Consider the following 22,318-nt stretch of genomic DNA (forward strand, 5'->3'; position numbering starts at 1 on the left):
CACTGACTCTCCCATCACCTACATCCATTGTTTACTATCGGCCAGAAACTTAACACCATCAGCCATCTAAATAAGGCTACAAGAGCAGGTCAGAGGTTGGGGATTCTGAGACAAGTAAGTCACCTCCTGACTTCTCACACAACCAGAGTGCACATCAGAGTGCACATTAAGGGTGGAAAATCGTGAAGAAGGTGCCCAGATTTTGCAACAGATGAAGCTTCAAACCAATAGTAATCTGTGCACAGATTTTAGTTCATATGGCATATTAAGTAAGAACCTTTAATTGTACTTGAGCTTACCTGAATGTGAACCACTTTTGCTGGTTAGCTGGTTCTCTGAGTGGCTGTGGCTGACAGGGGTTATATCCTGGCAGCTTTGCTGCATGGGTGAATCTCTCACAGATGGATCTGTGCCTGAGGGCTTTTCAATATTTTTCATCTCCATTTCTTCGTGATGTATCCAGAGGTCTGGTGGCCTCAAATCTTTTTGGCTCCCCTTTCGTTTGCCACCACTGTGTGCTGCACGCTTTCTGTGATGGGAAAATCATAAATTGAAGAACAAGTAAATACAATAATCTTACTTTTCTACCACTTATCTTTGAGTTTAAAGCCAATTAGTGAGAAATTAATGAGACCTTAATTAATGTGTCCATAAGATGAAGTTGCAAATAAGAAATAAATTATGTCCTTTTAACCCTACATTAGTGATCTGATCTTCCCTCAAGAATGTTGTTGTATTCAATCACAAGATAACATTGTGCAAAGGATAAGGTTAAATTTTAATTCTCATACAAGCAAAGAAAAGGTACGCTACTGCTGGCACTGCCAATTAATTAACCTAGGATAGCACTGATTGATACAACTAAAACTCACTGAGCAGAATAAAAGTAACAGGAAAAACAAGAGCATTTGTTTGATGTAACAATTTTATTCCCATTGTCTCCCCGCTTGACTTGCTGCAGTATGATCCCATGGAGAGCAGCAGCTTTTCAATACTTCATCATAGAGGCCATTCCTCATTTGTGAAAACTGCAAGTGTCAGCAAGAGGTGCAAATCTGGAGGATATCATAGCTCAGTCATTCCTGCTATCAATCACTTTTACACATGCAAACTTTCCACAAGCAGCTATCAGATAGCTCACAATCTACATGGGAAACCCCTGGCTGAATTTTTCCCTTCCTGTATTAGGGACTGAGAGCAATTGCAGTATTGCAGCCCATGCTTTGACTGTGAACAGCTAGGTCAGTCCAAATCAGGATTTATGACTTTCTAGTCTGTCTACTTCCAACTCTATAACATCGTCAGTCTCTTCCTTGCCGTAGTTCATCTGCTTCATCAACGCTTTTGTTACCTCTAGTATCGATGGTTCCATTGCTGATGGCTGACCTCCCACCTTGCATCCTCTGTAAACCTTTGCTGAGGCTGTACTTGTATCCTAACTCAGGGTGGAATTCACTGGGACAGGCAAGATGCTGGGCGGTCTGGAGAATCACATGAGAGCCCGCACACCTGAAAAGGGCCAACTTGGAAAAGTCACCCACTCGCAGCCTGAAGTCAGTTAGGCTCATCAAGGAATCACTTAAACCCAATTAACACTGAGCAACCCCCCACACCAGCCCACGCCCGCGCCCCCCCCCCCACCAGGATTTAACGGTGGTGGCTAAGGAATTAAACAATACTTGCAAAGGTCTCCTGTGCCTTCTGAAACCCGCCCAATAAACCCTATCAGGTTTGTCAGCGGTCTACTAGGGGGTCCCTCGCTCACAGGCACTTGGTGCCCAATCAAGGGGACCAGCATCAGGAAGTGGGGGTGGGGGAAGGTCCGCCTGAAGGCCAATCCCCTGCCCTTTGCTTTCAACCCCGTCACCCCACCTCACAGGTGACCTCCTCCCTGCCACCCCACTTAACTCTCTCCAGGGATCCAGTGTTGATCCCTGGTGAAGACTCCAATGTCTTACAGTAGCTCTTAGGAGTGGAATTTCCACCCAACTAAGGGCTTAATCTAACAGGAGGTCGATCACTGTCCAAGTAAGTGTCTGGTTATCTGGTAATTGCATTGGGCCACCCATAGAAAAACAATGTGGAGTTCTCCATCTGGTGGGCAGGGCCCTAGTCACCACACTAAATTCTGCTCCATGTCTGTTCACCTATCAGCCCTGTGTTAGCTGGCCTACATGAGCCCTTCACGGAAGACCCTAATTTAAAAGTTCTTATTCTTGTTTTTAAATCCCTCTGCATCTTCGCTCCTTTCTATCACTCTAACTTCATCCAGCCCTACAACACTCTGAGATAGCTGCATTCCTCCAATTCTGGCCTCAGTTTTCTTCACTTTACCACTGATGACTATGCCTTCAGCAGCCTAGACCCTAAACTCCAGAATTCCCTTCCTAAACCTCTCCAAATCTGTTTCTTAGAAAAATCAAGGCAATCAGGCAGAGTCAACATGGTTTTGTGAAAGGGAGATCATGTTTAAGCAATTTATTGGAGTTCTTTGAAGGAGTCACATGTGCTGTGGATCAAGGAGATCTGGTGGATGTACTGAACTTGGATTTCCAGAAGGCATTTGATAAAGTGCCACATCAAAGGTTATTGCGAAAAATAAAAGCTCATGATGTAGTGGATAACATATTGACATAGATAGAAGATTGGCCATCTAACAAGAAACAGAGAGTTGGCATAAATGGGTTTTTTCTGGTTGGCAGGATGTGACGAGTGGTGTGCCGCAGCGAGCAGTGCTGGGGCCTCAACTTTTTATAAGTTAATGAAGGTACCAAAGGTATGGTTGCCAAATTTGCTGACAACACAAAGATAAGCAGGAAAGTAAATTGTGAAGAGGACATAAGGAGGCTTCAAAGGAACATAGAGAGGTTAAATGAGTGGGCAAAGATCTAGTAAATGGAATATAATGTGGCCAAATGTGAAATCATTCATTTTGGCAGGATTAACAAAAAAAAAGCATATTATCTAAATGGTGAGAGATTGCAGAGCTCTCAGATTGAGACAGATCTGGCTTTCCTCGTGCATGAATCACAAAAGGTACAGCAGGTAATTAGGAAAGCTAATAGAATGCTATCATTTATTGTGAGGGGAATTGATTACAACAGTAGGGAGGTTATGCTTCAGTTGTACAGGGCACTAGTGAGACCGTATCTGGAGTATTGTGCACAGTATTTGTCTCCTTATTTGAGGAAAGAAGCATTAGAAGCAGTTCAGAAAAGGTTTACTAGACTAATACGAGGAATGGGTGGGTTGTCTTATGAGGAAAGGTTGGACAGGTTAGGCTTGCATCTGCTGGAGTTTAAAAGAGTAAGAAGTGGCTTTACTTTAAGATCTTGAAGCATCTTGACAGGGTGGATGTGGAGAAGATGTTTCCTCTTGTGGGAGAATCAAGAACTATGCATCACGGTTTCAAAATAAGAGGTCGCTCATTTAAGACAGAGATGAGGAGAATTTTTTTCTCTCAGCGGGTCATGAGTCGTTGGAACTCTCTTCCTCAAAGGGCAGTGGAAGCAGAGTCACTGAATATTTTTAAGGCAGAGCTAGACAGATTCTTGATTAACAAGGAGGTGAAAAGTTATCGGGGGTAGGCAGGAATGTGGGGTTGAGGTTACATTCAGATCAGCTATGATCTCATTTAATGGCGGGAATATCGAAGGCCAGAGCAGCTACTCCTGCTCCTAATTTGTATGTTCTTAAGTTCCTGTTTAAGATGTCCTGTAAAACCTACCTTTTTTTATTTGTTAATGAGATGTGGGCATCACTGGCTAGGCCAGCATTTATTGCCCTTCCCTAATTGCCCTTATTGAAAGGGCATTTGAGAGTCAACCATATTGCTTTGGGTCTGGAGTCGCATATTGGCCAGACCAGGTGAGGACAGTTGGTTTCCTTCCCTAAAGGACAATAGTGAACCAGATGGGTTTTTACAACAATCAGCAATGGTTTCATGGTCATCAGCAGACTTTTAATTACAGATTTTTATTGAATTCAAATTTCACCATCTGCTGTGGCCCCCCCACGTCCCCAGAACATTACCTGGGTCTCTGGATTACCAGTCCAGTGACAATACCACTATGCCACCACCTCTTTGACCAAGCTTTTAGTAAACAGTCCTAATATCTCCTTATGTAGCTCGGTATTACATTTTATTTGATTATTGCTCCTGTAAAGTGCCTTGGGACGTTTTACTACATTATAGATACTAACTGGAATTAAAAGCATTGGCAAAGACCAACTGGGCTGAATGGTCTGTTTCTGTGCTGTAAAATTTTATGCTGCATCTTTACCACTAACCTGAATCAGATCAGCTAAATCAATCCAAAATAAAAATTCAACCGTAGATCTTTCTGGTTGATAAACTCACTGAGGCATCAGGTGACCTCCTTCAGAAGTTACCACAGCTGAGTGAAGATTAGTTAATAAAATACAAACATACTTCCTTTGCTGTGCTGAAGATCGGCGGGTGCAGATGACGGCAACAACAATGACCACGACAACTGTTACTGCACCAATGGAGACCACGATGATCACCAGCAGATTACCATTCTTTTGAGGAGTCACACTGCCATGAGGTGGATGCATCTGACCAATTGGAGGCTCTGGAAGGAAATCAATAAATGTTGATAAGAAAGCTTATGATTAGTCCTAAAAATACAAAATGAGGAATTTTCTTCATGCAATGGCTATTAGAATATGGAATACTTTACCGCAAATGTCTACTGAGCCAATACACTTAAGGGGAGCTAAGCACTTGAAGAAAAGTGAAAGAGTAGGGAAATGGCATTACAGTAAAAAAACTCTTATGTAGAACTAGCAGGGTTACAATTGCGCAATTATACTGGGCAGAAATTGCTTCCTCTTTATGCTTAAATAGCTGTGCTTCTATAAGTTATCTTTGTGTAACTAAAATAAGGCTGCCTTGTTCTGCTAGCAATGTGAGCGCATTCTGGGTCAATGTTATATCTTCAGATGCCCAAAAGAACAGAAAGTAGGATACAAACCTACAAAATTAATCCATAACCTGGTGAGTAATGAGGCAAATTCTCTGCTGCTTCATATCTTTCATTAAATTATTTTATTTTAATTTTTGTGTTTCCCTTTTTCCTATTTCTCTTTCTGCTCTTGACAGGAATTGCAAGAGTTCCTAACTGGAAAGTAAAAGATGAACTGGAACTTATTTTAGGAAAAAACAGTAAAAATTGGGAAATAACAGTACTGGTCCAAACTAGCCTTGTATGCCTTAAAATGGAATGCCAGTTTGGATCAGTACTCTTATTTCCCAGTTCTGTTTTGTTTCGTTTTATCGCTATGGCTGAGATCGCTCTGCATCCAGGTTGAGGAAGGGCTAAAAAAGAATTACAGGGCCAGGAGACTGCATCTCTCAGATATAAGAAATTATGACCCTTCAAGTAAGATCACCACCAAATGTGGTGGAGTGGTAGGCCTGGTTACGCACGGTGTCTGCAGCTTCTTAGTTTAAACGTATTTCAAAAATTGCTGACTTCTTGTTAGGCCATCGCCAGCAGGCCTGAAGCAATTGGTTCCTTCTTTCCATTCATTCACTCAGCAGAAAACAAGTTACCAATGAGGAACAGGCACAGGAGCTCTCTGGAACATGCCTTTGGCATGCTGGTAGCTTCATTGCAGCACCAGCTTATCAAAAGAAGTCAGTCTCCTCATGGTGACATCATCTTAACACTCATGTACTGAAACTGACCAATACGCCCTTAAGGAAAAAGAAAATGTAAGTTTCTGCACCAAAAGTCAGAGCAGCCAATGAAAATCTGGATCAGGTGTTTGGTGCACCTGATAATGTAAGGAAATTGGCCAAATTCTTTGTGACATCATCTAAATTCCAGCATTTTGCAACTGATGAGAGAGTCTTGTTTCTTGCCCTGAAAATAACCCTGATATTAATCAACTCCAGCAGCTCAAGTGAAACCATGTAAATTGGAAATAAGGCTATCTGCAGGTGTGCTGAACACATTGCAATGCTTTTAGGAAGCAAATGGAAGGAAAGGCAGTGCAGGTGATGCCTCCTTTGTAGAAACGCTTCAGTTTGACTTATTTGACCACAAGGCCTGTGGTTTACCTATATATATTCACTGCTTATTTCACACTGAGGTTTATATAAGGCAAACATGACATTCCATTTTGGAATATACAAACTGTATGTTTAATTTCACATATAAAAGCCGTTCTTTGAGAATAATGCAGTGATACTGAGGTTGGAAGCTCCTGCGTATTGTGCTGGGAAATAATAGATATTTTATTTGGCTATTTACCTCCGATTTCAACTGAACACTCAAGAGGCACTTTTCCTCTTTGTTGCACCTGAGGAACACTCAAGTTGTCAGGAACAGTGGTGATAAAAAGAGGACGGATACCCATTGCCCCTGCACTCTAGCTCCCAATACACAGCCCAGGGACTTTCTAGCGAACATAAATGGACGTAACTAACCTTACACATACAATCGAAGCAGGTCCAGCAATAGTACTGAATGAGACAGGAGGGGATGTTCCCAAACCACCTGTTCCACATTGTAGTGCATCCACAGCAGCCAAACTGTGGATAGGTTCCCTTTCTTTCTTCCAGAGCAGCCTGGAGACCCAGAAGCTGGTGACCATCCTCCGAGCCAGGGCCACAACAGGGAGGAAAGTTAGACCATTCCAACCCTTCATTAGGTGCCTGGTGCACCTTTCTACCTGTCTGGAACATAGTTTAGGATTGGGGTAGGGGAAGGAGAGTATGGTTCTCGGGCATTGGTAGCCCTTTGGCACCTCACTCATGCAGTATTTTTCCTAGTTGACCTTCAAGATTGAGGAAGCAATCCACAATTGACATACACACATGCACACACACATTTCACTACAAAAGGACTTGTGCAATTAATTATTCCTACAAACGATTATTGAAGGTTTAATGCTTTACAACTGTGGCATATTTACTGCTGCAAGCAACATAAACTCTTTTACTATTGCAATATTGATAACATATCCACACTTTTCATCATGGTAGATGAGATGTTTAAATACATGCCTGAAAAATGTGCCCTTCTCTCACATTTGAATCTTATACTAAAATTGTCTACAAGCAAGACAGCACAGAAAATGACAATAAAATACAAGAAAATGACAACTAAAATGAAAATAACATTATTGCTGATAATACCTCAATCTTCCATTGTTAGTGCAACTTGTGGATATAACAAATTTCAGGCACTCATCAGCTGCATTCACATTGTAACATAGCAACAACATGAACCCATATTATTTAAAGTGTGCATGTTCAACCTTGGATTAAGGTCACACTGGGGGAATTGTCTGAAAGCATCTATAAACGGTGAGTGATATTTTAAACTCAGCTAAGTGAACCATTTATCTGGGAAAGTGACAGATGCTTATTGAAAGAATTATAAAAATGTCCTGTCAGAAAGGGCCAAACTAGATTGTTAGGCTAGAGCAGTGTCACACAACTTAGATTTGTGAACATTTCATCTGAACTTCATGCTTCTTTGAATTATTCAAAAGAGGTAGGCAGTGATTCCCCTGAGCCCAGATAAGTCATTCTGGCCAACCTGCAGTGTACTTCTTTACTATTTCCAACAGCCCACTTGTCCAAAGCAACAAGCAGGAAATGAAAGATACAGACAAGTTTCAGCTTATATCACAGTGACATTGCAAGGTCTGGCTTAAGCATAGTCAGGGTGGAAAGAACCTGATCCATTTGAGTCTGTCTGAACAAACTAGGTCTCCGGATTAAATAAAGTTAAAGTGCATCAATCCCCAATAGAGATTTAAAATGCTCATAATGGCCAGAATTGATGTCTAAATTAGTAGCACACTTAGTGGTATATAAATTAGCCTTAACAGACCAGAGAGTTCAGTTGGCTAATCTCTGCAATAAGAACAATACAAGTTACATTATTAACACTAGATCGGGATTCCTGCTTTTTGCACATAATTGCAGTAACTGGATGGAGTGTGAATGTGATTGGTGTTAATGAATGTCAGGCGATGACAGTGTTGAGCTCACTATTAAGTCTTCAGAATAGATAGTGTACTGTGATGACCTTTGAAGGGAAGACAGTAACAAAGAAAATGTGTAATTACCTTAACATGTTTAGGGAATCTGTAATTGTTTTGAAAAATGTTTGAAAAGAACTTAAGAGTTTGTATCAATTATAAAGGGAGCAATAATAATTTTTGGATAAGCAATACTGATCCACGTGATCTGGTGACCCTTGACCTGGAAGCAGTTATAACAGGCACAGGCAAAAATAGCAAACAGAATAGCTTGCTGCTGCCTGCATAGAGTCAGCTAGGTCCTTGAAGGAAATGGACTGGAATTTTGCTTGCAAGAACTGTGTACTGAAAATGGGGCTATACAGGTTTACCTGTTAATTCATGTTTAATTTACATTGATTCTCATTTATGTTAAAGTAAATGTTACAAAAAGTGAAACAAGTGGTATTCATTTGGGGATCATTCAGTAAATTTGGTTATTTTGGTTTACAGACAATACTATCATGCACTGTCTATAAGGCCCTGAACTCCCTTAGGATTTCCAAAAAAAAAATCAGCTAGGGATGGAATTTGAGGTAGGACACAATCACACTAGGTCAGTTTTTACACCATTTCTTTAGAGCTTCCAAGGAGTATTTTTAAAAGTTGTGTCAGATGATAAAGAAAACCTGACGCAGAAATTCAAGCCCACGATCATTAGAAGTGCTGAAAGACAAGGAGGAACAGAGGCAGGGCAGCTAGTAGGCAAGGTGGTGTGGCCTAATTTTGGCATCATGTTCACATTTTTCTTCCTTTTCAGCTGGAAATTCTGCTCTTTCCATGTGCATATGAACACAAGACAAATCATTTGGGTTCATCAATAACAACAACAACCACAAAAAAAGGAACAAACGGAGTGCAGCTGAGGTAATAGAGTGACAACTTGGAGTTTGGTGAGAGGGGGAGTTCAGTGAAGGGGGCAAGGAGGTGTTCATTTCCTTTTTCTATCTTTCTCACCCCATAGGAATTGGCTCTTGCTCTACCACAGGGAAAGGAGCTAACTGTTTGGTGAGTATCTAGTAAGTGGGTAAGTTCTATTCTATTCCTAAGGTTTAAAATTGTAAACACATTGGTGGTAAATTTAATAAAATATATAAAAAATCAACATAGCTGATTAGTGTAATTATTTGAAACACATTAAGGATTGCAGGACTGGTGATGTGTCAAGGCTGCAGCTTGTGGGAGCTCTTGGATAACACTGTGATCCAGGGCAAACACATCTGCAGTAGGTGTTTGCAGCTTGAGGAAATTCAGCTCAGCATTATTGAGCTGGAGGCTGAGCTGCCAACTCTGTGACACATCAGGAACATGAAAAGTTATCTGGTTACTTTGCACCAGGAGGCAATAATATCACTTAGGATAGGGTCTTCTGATTTGGTCAGATGTCAGGGACAGGAGGGTGTGACTGCAAGTGAGGCAGGCAAGCGGACTCAGAAGTCTCTGCAATTGTCCAATAGGTTTGAGGTTCTCTCTGCTTGTTTGGATGAGAGCAGGGGCTGCAGGGTGGATAAGCAAACTGACAATGGCACCGTGGTACAGAAAGTAATTTAAGTGGGGGGAGCATAAAAGAACATTGTGGTAGTAGAGGACAGTAGACTGAGGAGGATTGACACTGTCGCAAAGAGCAAGAGTCCAGATGGCTGGACTTGCTTGCCTGATGCCAGGGTTCAGGACACCTTCTCAGGGCTGGAGAGGAACTTACAATGGGAGGAGGAGGATCCAGTTGTCATGGTTCATGTAGGTACCAATAACATAGGTAGAACCAGGAAAGAGGTTCTGAGTAGAGAGTATGAGGAGCTAGGCACTAAATTGAAAATCAGAACTCAAAGGTTATAGTCTCAAGATTATTATCTGAGCTGCATGCAAATTGGCATAGGGTACATAAAATTAGAGAGATGAATACGTGGCTCAAAGACTGGTGTGGGAGAAGTAGGTTCCAGTTTGTGGGGCACTGGCACCATTACTAGAGAAAGTGGGGGCTGTATGGTTGAGATGGTCTACATCTGAACCTAGCTGGTCGAATCACACAGCTAGGGAAGCAGAGAAGATTTTAAACTAAATAGTAGGGGCAAGGGATCAAATGTGGAATGCTGTGGTATATCAAAGAGTAGAGACAATGGTAAGAGAGGAAAATAGTATTATGGGAAATGAGGGTCAGAAAAGGGCAGGAAGTGACAGAGAGAAAAAAACGTAAGAATGCACAAAGAATCAAGACTAGATGTCACAAAGATAACAAAAAGACTAAACTAAAGGCTTTGTATCTGAATGCGCATGGCATTCATAACAAAGTAAACAAATTGATAGCACACATTGAAGTAAATAAATATGATCTGATAGCCATTATGGAGTCCTGGCTGCAAGATGAGAGGGATTAGTTCCAGAATATTGAGGGGTATATGACTTTGAAGAAGAATAGGAAGCTAGGTAAAGTGGAGGAATGGCACTGTTAATCAAAGATGGCACTTGCGCAATAGTTAGAAATGACCTTAGTTCAGGAGATCAGGAGGTAGAATCATTTTGGGTGGAGATAAGGAATAGTAGGGGAAAGAAGCCACTAGTGGGAGTGGTCTACAGACCCCTAACAGTAACCACAATGTAGGACAAAGTATACAAGAAGAAATATTGGGTGCTTCTGACAAAGGGATGCAATAATCATAGGTGAGTTTAATCTACATATAAACTGGAAAAATCAGATTGGCAGTAGTAGCCCGGATGAGATAGTTTCTTAGAGCAGCAAGTTCTGGAACCAAACAGAGAGCAGATTATATTAGACTTGGTATTGCGTTATGTAACAGGGTTAATTAATGACCACAGAGTAAAGGCATCCCTAGGTAGCAGCGACCAGAATATGATTTAATTTTACATGCAGTTTGAAAGGGAGAAGAGTGGCTCTAAGACTTGTATTTTAAACTTAAATAAGGGCAACTATGTGGGCATGAAAGCTGATCTAGCTCAAGTGAACTGGGATACTAGGCTATGGGATAGTTCAATAGCAAAGTAGTGGCAGACATTTAAGGGGCTATTTCAGAATACTCAGAATAAGTATATTCCTACTTTAAAGAAAAGATTCTAAGGAGAGGACCCACCATCCATGGGTAACTAAAGAAGTTAGGGAACGTATCAAACTTAAGGAAAAAGCATATAACTGCGCAAAGATGAGTGGCAGGACAGATGATTGGTCAGAATATAAAGAACAGTAGAGAATGACTAAAAGATTAATCAGGAGAAAGAAATTAGAGTATGAGAGGAAGCTAGCTAGAAATGTAAAAACAGATAGCAAGAGTCTCTATAGGTATTCAAACAGGAAAAGAATAGTTATAGTGAGTGTTGGTCCTCTAGAAAATGAGAATGGGAAATTAATCGTGGATAATAAGGAAAAGACAGATAAATGAACAAATATTTTGCTCTGTCTTCACTATAGAAGGTACAAAAATCATTCCAGTGATAGCTGTAAATCAGGAAGTGGAGGAGAGAGCAACTTGGTAAAATTACAATCACTGGGGAAGCAATACTGAGCAAACTGATAGAGCTGTGGGCTGACAAGTCTCCAGGTCCCGATGGACTTCATCCTAGGGTCTTAAAAGAGGTAGTTAATGAGGTAGTAGATGTGTTGGTGTTAATTTTCCAAAATTCGCTAGATTCTGGAAAGGTTCCATCAGACTGGAAAGTATAAAATACAATCCCTCTATTCAAGAAGGGAGGGTGCAGAAAATAGGAAGCCATAGGCCAGTTAGCTTGATGTCTGTCATGGGGAAGATTTAGAGTCAATCATTAAAGAGATTATAGCTGGGCACTTAGAAAAGCTCAAGGTAATCAGGATGAGTCAGCATAGTTTTATGAAAGGGAAATCATGTTTAACCAAGTTATTAGAGTTCTTTGAAGGAGTAACATGTGCTGTGGATAAAGGGGAGCCTGTAGAGGTAATGTATTTGGATTTCCAGAAAGCATTTAATAAAGTGCCACATCAAAGGTTATTGCAGAAAATAAAAGCTCATAGTGTAGGGGATAACCTAATAGCCTGGATAGAAGATTGGCTGGCAAAAAACAGAGAGGGTCTTTGTCTGATTGGCAAGACATGTGGAGTTCTGCAGTGGTCTGTTTCTACAATTTACATCAATGACTTAGATGAGGGGAGCGAAGGCATGATAGCTAAATTTGCAGACGACAAAGTATGTTGTGAAGAAGACATAAGGAGTTTTCAGGTGGATATAGATAACTGGAGTGAGTGGGAAAAATTCTGGCAGATGGAGTATAGTGAGGAAAAATATGAAGTTATTTACATTGGCAGGAAGAATAAAAAAGCAAAGTATTACTCAAACAGAGAACAACTGTGGAATTCTGAGGTACAGAGGCATCTATGCATTCTCATGCATGAGTCACAAAAAGTTAGTAGCAGGCACAGCATGTAAGCAGGTAGGCTAATGGAATGCTATCCTTTATTATGGGAGAAATTGGACATAAAAGTAAGGGTTTATGCTTCAGATATACAGAGCATTGGTGAGACCGCAGCTCGAATACTTTGTGCAGTTTGGTCTCCTTATTTAAGGAAGGATGTAGAGGCATTGGAAGTGGTTCAAAGGAGGTTTACTAGATTGATACTTGGAATGAGTGGGTTGTCTTATGAGGATAGGTTAGACAAGCTGGGCTTGTTTTCACTGGAGTTTAGAAGAGTGAGGGGTTACTTGATTGAAGTATATAAGATCCTGAGCAATATTGACAAGGTGGACGTGGAAAGGATGTTTCCTCTTGTGGGTGACTCCTGAACTAGGGGGCACTGTTTTAAAATTAGGGGTCGTCATTTTAGGGCAGAGAAGGGGTGAATTTTTTTCTCTCAGAGGGCTCTGTGTCTTTGGAACTCTGCCTCAGAAGGTGGTGGAGGCAGGGTAATTGAATATTTTTCAGGCAGAGGTAGATAGATTCTTGTTAGGCAAGGGAATCAAAGATCATTGGGGTATCTGGGAATGTGGAACTCGAAACACAAACAGATCAGCCATGATCTTATTGAATGACGGAGCAGGCTAGAGAGGCATAATTGCCTACTTCTGCCCCTATTTCAAATGTTCATATTTCGTATGTTCATAGGGTTTTGACCCAGCAACAGTGAAGGAACAGTGATATATTTCCAAGTCAGGTTGGTGAGTGGCTTGGAAGGGAACGTCCAGGTGGTGGTATTCTCATGTATCTGCTGTCCTTTGCTTTCTAGTTTGTAGTCGTTGGAGTGACCACCGCACAGTCCTCGTGGAGGCAAAGTCCCATCTTCACATTGAGGAACCCTCCTTCGTGTTGTGTGCCACCATGCTGAATGGGATCGATTTCAACAAACAGATCTAGCAACTCAGAATTGGGCATCCATGAGCCACAGTGGACCATCATCAGCAGCAGAATTGTTTTTTTTAATTCATTTATTAATGAATTTTCAAAAATCATAAGATGTGGGTGGTGGTGTTCCCATCTATCTGCTGTCCTTTTCTTTCTAGTTTGTAGTGGTTGTGAGTTTGGAAGTTGCTGTCTACAGAATATATTCAATCACAATCTGTAATCTCATGGCCTGGCATATTCCCCACTCTACCATTACCATCAAGCTGGGGGATCAACCCTGGTCCAATGAAGAATGCAGCATGGCATGCCAGGATAGCACCAGGCATTCCTAAAAATGACATGCCAACCTGGTAAAGCTACAACACAGGACTAATTTGGATGCCAAACAGCATAAGCAGCATGCAATAGACAGAACTAAGTGATCCCACAACCAAAGGATTAGATCTAAATTCTGAAGTCCTGCCACATTCAGAGTGAATGTTGGTGGGCAATTATACAACTAACAGGAGGAGGAGGCTCCACAAGCACCCCAATCCTCAATGATGGGTGAAACCAGCACATCAGTGCAAAAGATAAGGCTGAAGCATTTGCAGCCATCTTTAGCCAGACTTGCCGAGTGAATGATCCATCTTGGTCTCCTCTGGAGATCCCCAGCACCACAAATGCCAGACTTCAGCCAATTCAATTCACTCCACGTGATATCAAGAAATGGCTGAAGGCACTGGATACTACAAAGGCTGTGGGCCCTGACCATATTCTGGCAATAGTACTGGAGACTTGTGTAGCAGAAATTGCCATGCCCCTAGACAAACTATTCCAGTACAGCTAGGGCTCTAGTATCTACACAGCAGTGAGGGAAATTGCCCAGGTATGTCCTGTCCTGTACACAACAAGCAGGACAAATCCAACACAGGTAATTATAATCTCTTCAGTCTACTCTCGAGCATCAGCAAAATGAAGGAAGGCATCGTTCATAGTGCTATCAAGCAGCATTTACACAGCAATAACCTGATCACTAGTACTCAGTTTTGGTTCTGCCAGGGCCACTCAGCTCCTGACATCATTACAGCTTTGGTTCAAAGGTGGACAAAAGAACTGAACTCAAGAGGTGAATGAGAGTGACTATCCTTGACATCAAGACAGCATTTGACTGTGGCATCAAGGAGCCCTAACAAAAGTCAATGGGAATCAGGAGGAAAATTCTCCACTGGTTGGAGTCATATGTAGCACAAAGGAAGATGGTTGTGGTTGTTGGAGGTCAATCATCCCTGTCCCAGGACATTGTTGTAGGTGTTCCTCAAGATACTGTCTTAGGCCCAATCATCTTCAACTACTATCAATGCCCTTCCCTCCATCATAAGGTCAGAAGTGGGGATGTTCACTGATGATTGCACAATGTTCAACACCATTCCTGACTCATCAGGAACTGAAGAATTCCATGTTCAAAAACAGCAAGACCTGGACAATGTCCAGGCTTGGGCTGATAAATAGCAAGTAACATTCACACCACACAAGTGCCAGGCAATGACCATCTTGAACAACAGAAAATCTAACTATCTCCTCTTGACATTCAAAGGCATTACCCTGGCTGAATTCCCAACTGTCAACATCCTTGAGGGTTACCATTGACCAGAAACTGAACTGGACTAGCCATATAAATAGTGTGGATATAAGAGCAGGTCAGACATTGGGAATTCTGTGGCAAGTAATACACATGTTGACTTCCCAGAGCCTGTCCACCATTTACAAGGCACAAGTCAGGAGTGCGATGGAATATTTTCCACTCGCCTGGATGAGTGCAGTTCCAACAATACTCAAGCAACTCAACACTATCCAGGACAAAGCAGACTGCTTGACTGACATCCCATCCACCTTAAACATTCACGCCCTTCACCACCAATGTTCAGTGGCAGCAGTGACTGCCATCTACAAGATGTACTGCAACAACTCACCAAGGCTCCTTTGATAATAGCTTCCAAAATCACAACCTCGAATGTCTAGAAGGACAAGGGCAGCAGATGCATGGGAACACCGCCACCTTCTAGTTCCCCTCCAAACTACACACCATCCTGATTTGGAACTATATCGTTCACTATTGCTGGGTCAAAATCCTGGAACTTCTTCCCTAACAGCACTGTGGATGTATCTACTGTTCTGTTTTTTTAAAAGCTGAGAGGTGAACTGGCGAAAGTGGGCTGAGAAAACAAGGTCAAATTGGTGGGAGGTATTCAAAAGTGAGATTCTCACTTTGATGGTGGGCAAATTATTTGAATCAATTTTGAGAGACAGGGCAGACTGTCATTTAGAAAGGCGTGGATTGATCAGGGATAGTCAGCATGGTTTTGTTAAGGGGAGATCGTATCTTACTAACTTAATACAACTTTTCTGAGGAAGGTGGCAGGACAGTTGGACAAGATGGTAAAAAAAGCATGTGGAATGCTTTCCTTTATCGAATGAGGCATTGAGTACAAAAGGGATGTAATGACGGAACTGTATAAAATGCTGGTTAGGCCACAGCTGGAACTTTGTGTATAGTTTATCACCACATTATAGGAAGGACATAATTGCTCTGGAGACAGTGCAGAGGAGATTTACAAGAATGTTGCCAGGGTTGGAAAATTGTAGCAATGAGGAGAGATTGGATAGGCTAGGGTTGTTTTCCTTAGAATAGAGGGGGCTAAGGGGTGACCTAATTGAGGTGTACAAAATTATGAGGGGCCTAGATAGGGTAGGCAGGAAAGACCTGTTTCCCCTAGCTGAGGGGTCAACTACCAGGGGGCTTGGATTTAATGTGATTGGTAGAAGCATTAGAGGTGACATGAGGAAAGACATGAAGGCATCCGTAAACTGATGGTTGAGACTGAAACGCTCAACTCATTTTAAAAGGTACCTGGATCTGCACCTGAAGTGCTGTAAACTACAAGGCTATGGACCAGGTGCTGGAAAGTTGGATTAAAATTGAGTGGCTAGTTTCTGTGCAGACATGGAGGGCTGAACAGCCTTTTTCTGCACCATAACCTTTCTACGGTTCATGGACTACAGCGGTTCAAGAAGGCATGTCACCACCACCTTCTCAAGGGCAATTAGCCATGGGCAATGAATGCTGGCCTAGCCAGTGACGCCCACATCCAGTTTTCATTGGAGAACTAACCTGTCGTATATTGAGAAGTAACTCTTGTAAAAAAGCAGTGAGCTTTACTTCAAATATAATTTGTTTAATGCAGCCTATCAAATACTGAAACATTATTCAGAACTCTGCAGCCACGCTGTGTCACACATGGTGTCAAAGGTGGAATACACTCATCAAGATATTACAGCGGGAGATGAAACCCATCATTTGGAACAGAAATTAAGATCATTCATCATGGATTATTAAACTGCAAGATGAAATCCACAAGTTTGAACTGTGTGAATAGAAGCCAGAACCTTCATCAAGGATTGTTAACTCAGCAGGTGAAACTCAGGGTTTGGGGCAGAAAGAACATAATTTATCAAAGATTGTTGCTTGGAGCTGTGACAACTAATAAGATGAAGCATAGTAAGAGTACTAAAAGGAAAAAAAAGAAAAAAGGCAAAACAAAACAACATGATGGTTTCCATATTCCTTGGGCCATGGGTTGATATTGTTTGAACACTTTGTGAGGTAGGATCCATGCCCTGGAGTTTTGCTCTAATATCTATGAATTGTGAAGGTCAGGGAAAGATGTTACATTTTTCTCCCCTTTTGTTGACTTAGATGGGTCACCCCAGTCACCATTCTTCAAGTGAAAGGGAAACTGTGTTTAACTTAACTCATTTATTAGAGTTATTTGAGGAAGTTACAAGCAAAGAGGATAAAGGGGAACCTGTAGATGTAGTGTACTTGGATTTCCAAAAGGCATTTGATAAGAGGCCACACAAGATAAGAGTACGAGGTACAGGGGGTAACATATATCAGCATGCATAAAGGATTGGTTGGCTAACAGGAAGCAGAGAGTAGGGTAAATGGGTCTTTTTCAGGTTGGCAAGTTGTAACTAGTGGAGTGTCACAGGGATCAGTGCTGGGGCCTCAACTACTGCCAATCTATGTCAATAACTTGGATGAAGGGACAAACTGTATTGTGGTTAAATTTGCTGATGGTGAAAAGATAGGCAGGAAAGTAAATTGTCAAGAGTCCACAAAAGGATGTAGATAGATTAAGTGAGTGAGCAAAATTTTGGCAGATGGAGTGTATTGTGGAAAAATGTGAACTTGTCCACTTTGGCAGGAAGAATAGGAAAGCAGTATACTATTTAAATGGAAAGAGATTGCAGAACTTGGTGGTACAGAATGACTTGGGTTTCATACTAAAAGAATCACAAAAAACACTATGCAGATACAGCAAGTGGAAATGGAATGTTGGCGTTTATTGCAAGGGGAATAGAATATAAAAGTAGGGAAGTTTTACTGCAGCTGTACAGGGCCTTGGTGAGACCACATCTGCAGTAATGTGTACAGTTTTGATTTCCTTATTTGAAAAACGATACAATTGCATTAGAAGCAGTTCAGAGAAGGTTCACTTGACTCATTCCTGGGATGAAGAGCTGATCTTAGGAAAAAAGATTGAACAGATTAGGCCTATGTCCATTGGCGTTTAGAAGAATAAGAAGTGATCTTATTGAAACATATAAAATCCTGAGGGGACTTGATTGGTGGATACTGGGAGGATGTTTCCACTCGTGGGGTGGACTAGAACTAGGGGGCACAATTTAAGAAGAAGACAAAGATGATGGGAATTTCTTTTCTCAGAGGGTCATTAGTCTATAGAATTCTCTTCCACACAGAGCAATGGAGGCTGGACCATTGAACTTATTGAAGGCTGTGTTGGATTGATTTTTGATAAACAAGGGAGTCAAGGGCTATGGAAGGCAGACAGGAAAGTGGAATTGAGATCACAGCTAGATCAGCCATGATCTTACTGAATGACAGAGCAGGCTCGAAGGGCCAAATGGCCTACTCCAACTCCTAAGTCCTATGCCCCTTTGTTCCTACATGTGAGCCTTAACATTGAATAACCAGGAATATCAGAGCCAAACCCTGATACTGTTCTCATCTAATGTCCACATACCCTTTCTGGATTCACTGGATGATGATAGTGAGAAGTGGGAACTCTGATTTTTCCCTCCACAACTGAAGTCAATTGTTGAGCCTTTCCTGCACTGGCAAACGCAGCACAGATTAAACCTTGGACTTTCTGATAAACGTGACCCAGCTCCCCATTGCTTTCAGCAGCGAATCCATCAGAGGAACTCCAAGGGCTACATTTTATAAGTCATATAATTATACAGTACATAGGAGGTCATTTGGTCCATCATCTCTATGCCAACTTTCCGAAAAACAAATTAATTAGTCCCACTGCTGTGTTTCTTCCCACAGCTCTGCATATCTTTCCTGTTTAAGTATATATCCAGATCATCATGTGGCTTTTAGTTGTTGATTGTTTGCCTCCCTCAGAATTAGGTGGCCAAATATTGTGAGGAGATGAACCATGCATGTCAGTCTTGGGTTTAATTGGTGCTGAGTTAGCCAATGTAGTGACCTAAAATTCAAAGTAGCTTTGGAAGAAATGGGCTATTCTTGACCTAAAAGCTCCTGTGTTCTCATAAATTTACACTTGAAATAGGTTATATAGTTCTCGAAATGAAGATAATAAATAATGTGGCCACGAGGATAAGCAGAGAATAGAAAGGAAACAAAAGCAAAGGAAGTTTGGTATGCTTTAAAATGTTTTCCTCCTGAGGCTAAAAAGGCACCAATTTATTTTAATTCCAGTTTTCCCATCCTTCCTCAAATCCTAAGGGAAGGATTGTGTCTCCTCTGTTCACCTCCCCAGTCAGTTCCAGGGGAGATGAGGGAATCTCACACATGAACCAATATGCTATCAATATAGCACCGCAGGATGTCAGCACACTAAACTAACATTTAGTTTAGTGATACCTGCAAATACCAAATATGCCTTTTTAAAGTAGTTATTGAAAAGCTGAACCTCCTCATCTCTGTTGTACCAGAAGTGATGTGAGAAAGAGGGTTAACCAAATCAATCCGGCTGCTTGTCATTATTGAAACAAATTCCAATTTTGCCATGGAGACAAATATGCCTGTAAAATAAATGCTTCACAAATGGCAATTATAGTGCTGAATGTCAAATACTGTACAAAAAATAGGATAATGCACTACTTATGCAACATGTCACCTTAATTATATCAGTTTTCAACTCAGCAATTCCTCACTGGCATCCAGACATAACCATTGATCGAATATTTTCAATCCCAGCACTTCTCTTGAATGTGGTCACTCAAGCTAGAGTACTGATCCAAAGAAAGATCACTGTCACCTCATCCATGTGGCCATTCTTTACACTTGAGCCAAAACACTGAGTACTAAAATCATAGAATCATGGAATCGTTACAGCACAGAAGGACGACATTTGATCCATCGTGTCTGTGCTGGCTGGCTGCAAGAGCAACTCACCTAGTGCCACTTCCCAGCCTTTTCTCCATGGCCCTGCGAATCTTTCTCTTCAGATAAGGATCCAATTTTCTTCTGAAAGCCACAAATGAATCTGCCTCCACCATACTCTCAGGAGATCCTAACCATTTGCTGCATTAAAAAAATTCCCCTCATTGGGAAGCTGTTGCTTCGTTTGGCAATCACCTTAAATGGGTGTCCTCTGGTTCTCAATCCTTCCACCAATGGGAATAATTCCTCCTTAAATACTATCCCGACCCCTCATGATTTTGAATATCTCTATCAAGTATCCTCTCAGCCTTCTCTTCTCCAAGAAAACAGTCACAGCTTCTTCAATCTATCCATGTAACTTAAGTTCCTCTTCCCTGGAACCATTCTCGTGAATCTTTTCTGCACTGTCTCTAATGTCTTCACATCTTCCAAAAGTGTGGTGCCCAGAACTAGACACAATAGATTAGTTGAGGCTGAACTAGTGTTTTATATGGGTTTATCATAACTTCCTTGCTTTGGTACTCTACACCCCTATTAATAAAGCCTAGGGTGCCATATGCTTTATTAACCACTCACTGGACCTGTCCTACCACCTTCATAGAAACATAGGAAACAGAAGCAGGAGTAGGTCATTTGGCCCGCCGAGCCTGCTCCGCCATTCAATATGATCATGGCTGATTCTCTATCTCAACGCCATAATCCTGCTCTCTCCCTATACCCCTTGACGCCTTTAGAGTCTAGAAATCTATCTATTTCCTTCTTAAATATATTCAGTGACTTGGCTTCCACAACTCTTTGTGGTAGAGAATTCCACAGTTTCACCACCCTCTGGGTGAAGAAGTTTCTCCTCATCTCAGTCCTAAATGGCCTACTTCTTATCCTCAGGCCCCTTGTTCTAGACAAGAGGAAACATCATCCCTGCATCCAGTCTGTCCAGCCATGTCAGAATTTTAAACGTTTCAATGAGATCCCCTCTCATTCTTCTAAACTCCGGTGAATACAGGCCTAGTCAGTCCAATCTCTCCTCATACAACAATCCTTTCTTCCCCGGAATCAGTCTGGTGAACCTTCACTGGACTCCCACTTTGTACATGTAGCTACCTCGACTCCCTCTTTGGAATCGTGCCCTTTATTTTATATTGTCTCTCTGCGTTTTTCCAACCAAAATTAATTGCTGCACAGTTCTCCAATTAAATTTCATCTGCCAGTTGCTTGCCCATTCCACCAACCTGTCTATATCCTTTTGAAGTTTAACATTATCCGCCTCACAATTCACAACACTTCTGAGATTTATATGTAAATTCTGTAATTGTGCCTTGTACACCAAGGTCTAGGTCATTAATATATAGCAAGAAGAGCAAGGGTCCCAACACTGACACCTGGGGAACCCCACTGTAAACCTTCCTACAGTCCAAGAAATAACCGCTCACCACTACTCTGTTTCCTGTCATGCAGCCAACTTTGTATCCATGTTGCTATTGTCCCTTTTATTCCAATAAGCGCTAAGTTTGCTCACAAGTCTTATGTGTGGCACTTTAACAAACACCTTCCTCACCTCAATGAATTTCGGGCTCGGCATGATACTGAACTCTTCTTCCGCCGTCTTCGTCTCCGGGCTCACTTCTTTGGGCAGGAGTCCTCTCCCAGTTCAACGGATCCTTTTACCCATCTCCAATATTCTCCCTCCACCTGGACCCCTCCCTCTGGATTCTTACCTTCTCTTGATCTTTTCATTGAGAACTGTCGGCGCGACATTAGTCGTCTCAATTTCTCTGCTCCTCTCACCCATTCTAACCTGTCTCTCTCTGAACTTACTGCACTCCATTCTCTCAGGTCCAACCCTGACATTGTCATCAAACCCGCTGACAAGGGTGGTGCTGTTGTTGTCTGGCGCACTGACCTCTACCTCGCGGAGGCTGAGCGTCAACTCGCAGACACTTCCTCCTACCTCTCCCTGGACCATGACCCCACCACTGAACATCAAGCCATTGTTTCCAGGACTATCACTGACCTCATCTCCTCTGGGGATCTCCCTCCCACAGCTTCCAACCTGATAGTCTCCCAACCTCGGACGGCCCGCTTCTATCTCCTACCCAAAATCCACAAACAGAACTGCCCCGGTAGACCGATCGTCTCAGCTTGCTCCTGCCCCACAGAACTCATTTCTCGTTATCTTGACTCCCTTCTCTCTCCCCTTGTCCAGTCCCTTCCCACCTACATCCGTGATTCCTCTGACACCTTACGTCACATTAACAATTTCCAGTTCCCTGGCCCCAACCGCTTCCTCTTCACCATGGACGTCCAATCCCTCTACACCTCCATCCCCCACCAGGATGGTCTGAGGGCCCTTAGCTTCTTCCTTGAACAGAGGCCCGAACAATCCCCATCCACCACTACTCTCCTCCGTCTGGTTGAACTTGTTCTCACACTGAACAATTTCTCCTTCAACTCCTCTCACTT

At 42.0% G+C, this 22,318-nt stretch overlaps 1 protein-coding gene across 1 annotated transcript in view; it reads right to left on the minus strand.

Annotated features, from left to right (window-relative positions):
- dcc (DCC netrin 1 receptor) overlaps positions 1-22,318 on the minus strand; it is a gene marked incomplete at its 5' end in the record, with an annotated part of 933,706 nt that overhangs the window by 68,969 nt on the left and 842,419 nt on the right. The window contains 2 exons of the mRNA XM_041183487.1: positions 300-529; positions 4,433-4,595. Of these exons, the coding sequence (XP_041039421.1) occupies positions 300-529; positions 4,433-4,595 (393 nt within the window). The remainder of the gene's footprint in view (positions 1-299; positions 530-4,432; positions 4,596-22,318) is intronic.

Source organism: Carcharodon carcharias, chromosome 1, assembly GCF_017639515.1.
Source record: "Carcharodon carcharias isolate sCarCar2 chromosome 1, sCarCar2.pri, whole genome shotgun sequence".
Taxonomy (NCBI): Eukaryota; Metazoa; Chordata; class Chondrichthyes; order Lamniformes; family Lamnidae; genus Carcharodon; species Carcharodon carcharias.